Genomic DNA, 3,682 nt, shown 5'->3' on the forward strand with positions numbered 1-3,682 from the left:
ACTCCCATGCTTGCTTAACCCTCCGCATTTCTGAACTCCTTGAGTTTGGCTTCCTACTCGTACTTTGCCAGCTCGTCTGCGCTTTCAAGACTATTTTATCCAGCATTCTCAGTTGTTTTAAGCAGCAGGCTCGCCCCAATAACCCAATCAGAAATCCCTCTACTTTATTTCCTTTTCAGTGATTTCTGCTCTTCTATTTATTTTTTTCCTCCTATTTTTTGTTGTTCTTATTGTTGTGTTGGTTTTTTTCCTTAAATCTTTTAGTTGAACACACAGCTCATTACTCCTCTTTCTCTTCTGTTATTAGGCTATTCCATCCTTGAGGCTGTAAATTTCCCCTCAAGTACACCTTTCTTTGTATTCTTTAAGTTTTGATACGTGGTGCAGGATCGATTGCTGAAAGCTAGTTGGTGCCAACCTGTTTTCATCAACTCCTCATGCCAGCAGGGCTATTGTACTGCTGATTTTTCTCCTGAGACCCCTGCACTCCCGGGTCTGGCAAGTGCAGCCAATTTTCCCCATCAGGGGGCAGCAATGGTTGCCTAAGGCAACGCCAGGAAAGATAAGAACGTAATTTAAATTACCTTTTCTACCCCAGGTTTTCCACGACTGGCTACCTATGAAAATTACCAGGAAGTTTTGAAAAATACCGATTTCTGGTCGAACTCAGAGAACGTTCTCGTTGATCTGGGATGGAGCCTGGGCATGGGTACTTGCAGTGATTCGAAAGTCAAGCCAGGGCTGGGAACCACTTCTCCCATTTATCTACTCCTTGCCACCAGCCCCAGACTGCATCCTCTCTCCTCCCCACTCACACTCCCAAGCGATTTTAAGAGTCTAATGTCTTCCCAAAGCTGTTATTTCCTGGTTTCCACATCTCTCTCTATTGGTTTTCCAGGGTGAATTTTGGGGCAGGAGGCAGAAACCTTGATCATTTGCCACATGGGCGGGAACCAGAATTGTCCTGCACCCTGTTTGTTTTCACAGGAGGTCTCAGCATGAAACAGCAGCGCTGGTTTGGGATGACCGCCAGGATGGGCACCGTGTTATCAGGGGTCTTTACCATCATGGCCACCGACATGTACCTCATCTTCGAACAGAAGTACATAAGGAGCAACGACTGCAATGACAATTACTTGCAGACCAGGAGTGCCGGTGTCCTGGTCAGGCAGTTCATCATCTGCTGGACTTCCAGTGTTGTCTTCTTCCTGTCTTTCGTTACCATCATCATCAGCTGCTTCCTCCTGTACTCCGTGTACGCCCAAATACACCGGGGCTTGGTGATCTACACCATCTGGATCATCTTCTACGAAATTATAAACATTGTGGTTCAAATCCTTACCAACAATAGCTCTGTCATTGAAGAGGTCAGGGTCGTGCGCTGGTTTGGCTTGCTGTCCCGTATATTCATGCACTGTTTCTGGATATTCTATGTCATCTCCTATGCCCACATAATCTATAAAAGTCAAAGCCAGGGCAATATAATCTCCTACAACAGACGTATTTCTACAGGCAATGGAGAGTTCCCAAGACGGAAATCAAAGATCAACTTTACTCGCCATTATAGTGGATAATGTTTGCCCTTGTCTCTCCGCCCACAGGCAGGAATCCCAGGTTCTGATGGTAGTTCTAGCTCCATCTCTTTCACTTTTGCTGGTCTGTTCAGCTATAGAACCCCTACTGCCACCTTTTTGGGGGAACGTGGAGAGAAACGTCCTTATAATCAGAACTGGGACCACCTGCTCATTGAGGGCGTTTAGGGAAAGGACATTATTCTATATCAAGCTCTCCTTGAGTTACTCCTTCCTTTTCCAGTTAGAAGCATCTTAGAGGTCAAAATAAAGACAGCAAAGGAATGAAATGAAACTGACTTGCAGTCTGGCAATCCTTTCACCTTGGTGTAGGTCTTCTTCAGGCTTCAACCCACAGCTCTCTAATTCAGTCCTGGGACAGGCAGATCTGTATCTATATCTTGGGTAGCTGTGGCACAAGGGATACTGGCAGTGCCTTGGGGTAGACCTGGGCCATGGTCTTTCCCCCTATGTCCTCTCTGCTGTATCCCAGATAAGCAAAAGAATAAAAAAAATCAAGAAAATCATTCTTCATTTTCTGTCTTGAGTGCTCCCTCCCTCAGATTTGTCAAAGAGCCCAAAATGCACTTGGTTCACCAAAAGTTATTTGTTAAACTTTTCTATGTCTGTCACTATGCTGGACTTAGTGGGAGGATACAAAAAAGTATAAGATATAAGGCCTGACCTTGAGGATTTTGCAGTCTAGTGGAAGAAACGAGATCACTGTTGATGACTTAATAAGCCAATCGTATGGGGCGCCTGGGTGGCACAGCGGTTAAGCGTCTGCCTTCGGCTCAGGGCGTGATCCTGGCGTTATGGGATCGAGCCCCACGTCAGGCTCCTCTGATGTGAGCCTGCTTCTTCCTCTCCTGCTCCCCCTGCTTGTGTTCCCTCTCTCGCTGGCTGTCTCTATCTCATAAATAAATTTAAAAAAAAAATAAGCCAATCATATAAGAGAGCACAAGACTACATGTTATTGTTGATCAACAAACGTCACTTTGCATTCAGTTTCAGAAACTGTCAGAAGCAGTTTAAGCCAGGATGGAAGAGAAATTGAGCAAATTCTACTTCAAACATTAGGCATTGTGTTTTGTTGGGTTTTTTTTTTTTTTGCTGTTGTTTTAAGATTTTATACATTTATTTGAGAGACAGAGCACCAGAGAGAGAAAGAGCACAAGGTGGGGCAGAGGGAGAGGGAGAAGCATGCTCCCCAATGTGGGGCTCGATCCTAGGACCCTGAGACCATGACCCAAGCCAAAGGCAGATGCTTAACCAACTGAGCCACCCAGGTGCCCCATTAGGCATTATCTTAAGTATTTGTTTATTTAATAGATTTCTTGATGTATGATTAACATATACATGTTTAAAGTACATAATCTGATAAGTTTTGATATAAGTCCATCCCAGTAAAACCATCACAACTGAATCCCTAAACATGTCACCCCTAAAAGTTCCCTCTTAACGCCTGCTCCTCTCCCCTTCCTGCACCACTCCCTACCATCTCAAGGCACTCATTTGCTGTCATTATACATTAGTTTGCATTTTCTAGAATTTTACATAAATGAAATCATATAGTATGCACTCTGTTTTGGTCTGGCTTCTTTTACTCAGACTAATACCTTTAAGATTCATCCATGTTGTGGGGCACCTAGATGACTCAGTCTGTTAAGCGTCTGACTCTTGATTTCGGCTCAGGTCATGATCTCAGGGTCATAGGATTGAGTCCCTCCCCCCCACCCCAGTTGGGCTCCATGTGCTCAGCACAGAGTCTGCTTGTACCTCTCCCTCTGCAACTTCCCTTGCTGGCACACACATCCACGCTCTCTCTCTAAAATGAATAAAATTTAAAAAGAAAAGATTCAGCTGTGTTGTTAGGTGTATTGACAGTTCATTCTTTATTGCTGAATAGTATGCGATGACATGAATATAGCATGGTTCGCTTATCCGTTTGCCCACTGAAGAACATCCAGTGATTTGCATTGGGGCAATTATGAATAAGAACACTAAACACATTTCTTTTTTTTTTTAAAGATCTTATTTATTTATTTGACAGAGAGAGAGACAGTCAGCGAGAGAGGGAACACAAGCAGGGGGAGTGGGAGAGGAAGAAG

At 44.2% G+C, this 3,682-nt stretch overlaps 1 protein-coding gene across 1 annotated transcript; it reads left to right on the top strand.

The window, feature by feature from the left end:
* The first annotated feature begins 305 nt into the window (after positions 1 to 305).
* Positions 306 to 1,574, top strand: TMEM217 (transmembrane protein 217). Its single transcript, XM_008693475.2, has one exon. It carries the CDS (start codon positions 999 to 1,001, stop codon positions 1,572 to 1,574), a length of 576 nt encoding a protein of 191 aa, XP_008691697.1. The 5' UTR covers positions 306 to 998.
* The last annotated feature ends 2,108 nt before the right edge of the window (positions 1,575 to 3,682 follow it).

Source organism: Ursus maritimus, unplaced genomic scaffold (genome assembly GCF_017311325.1).
Source record: "Ursus maritimus isolate PB19 unplaced genomic scaffold, ASM1731132v1 scaffold_30, whole genome shotgun sequence".
Taxonomy (NCBI): Eukaryota; Metazoa; Chordata; class Mammalia; order Carnivora; family Ursidae; genus Ursus; species Ursus maritimus.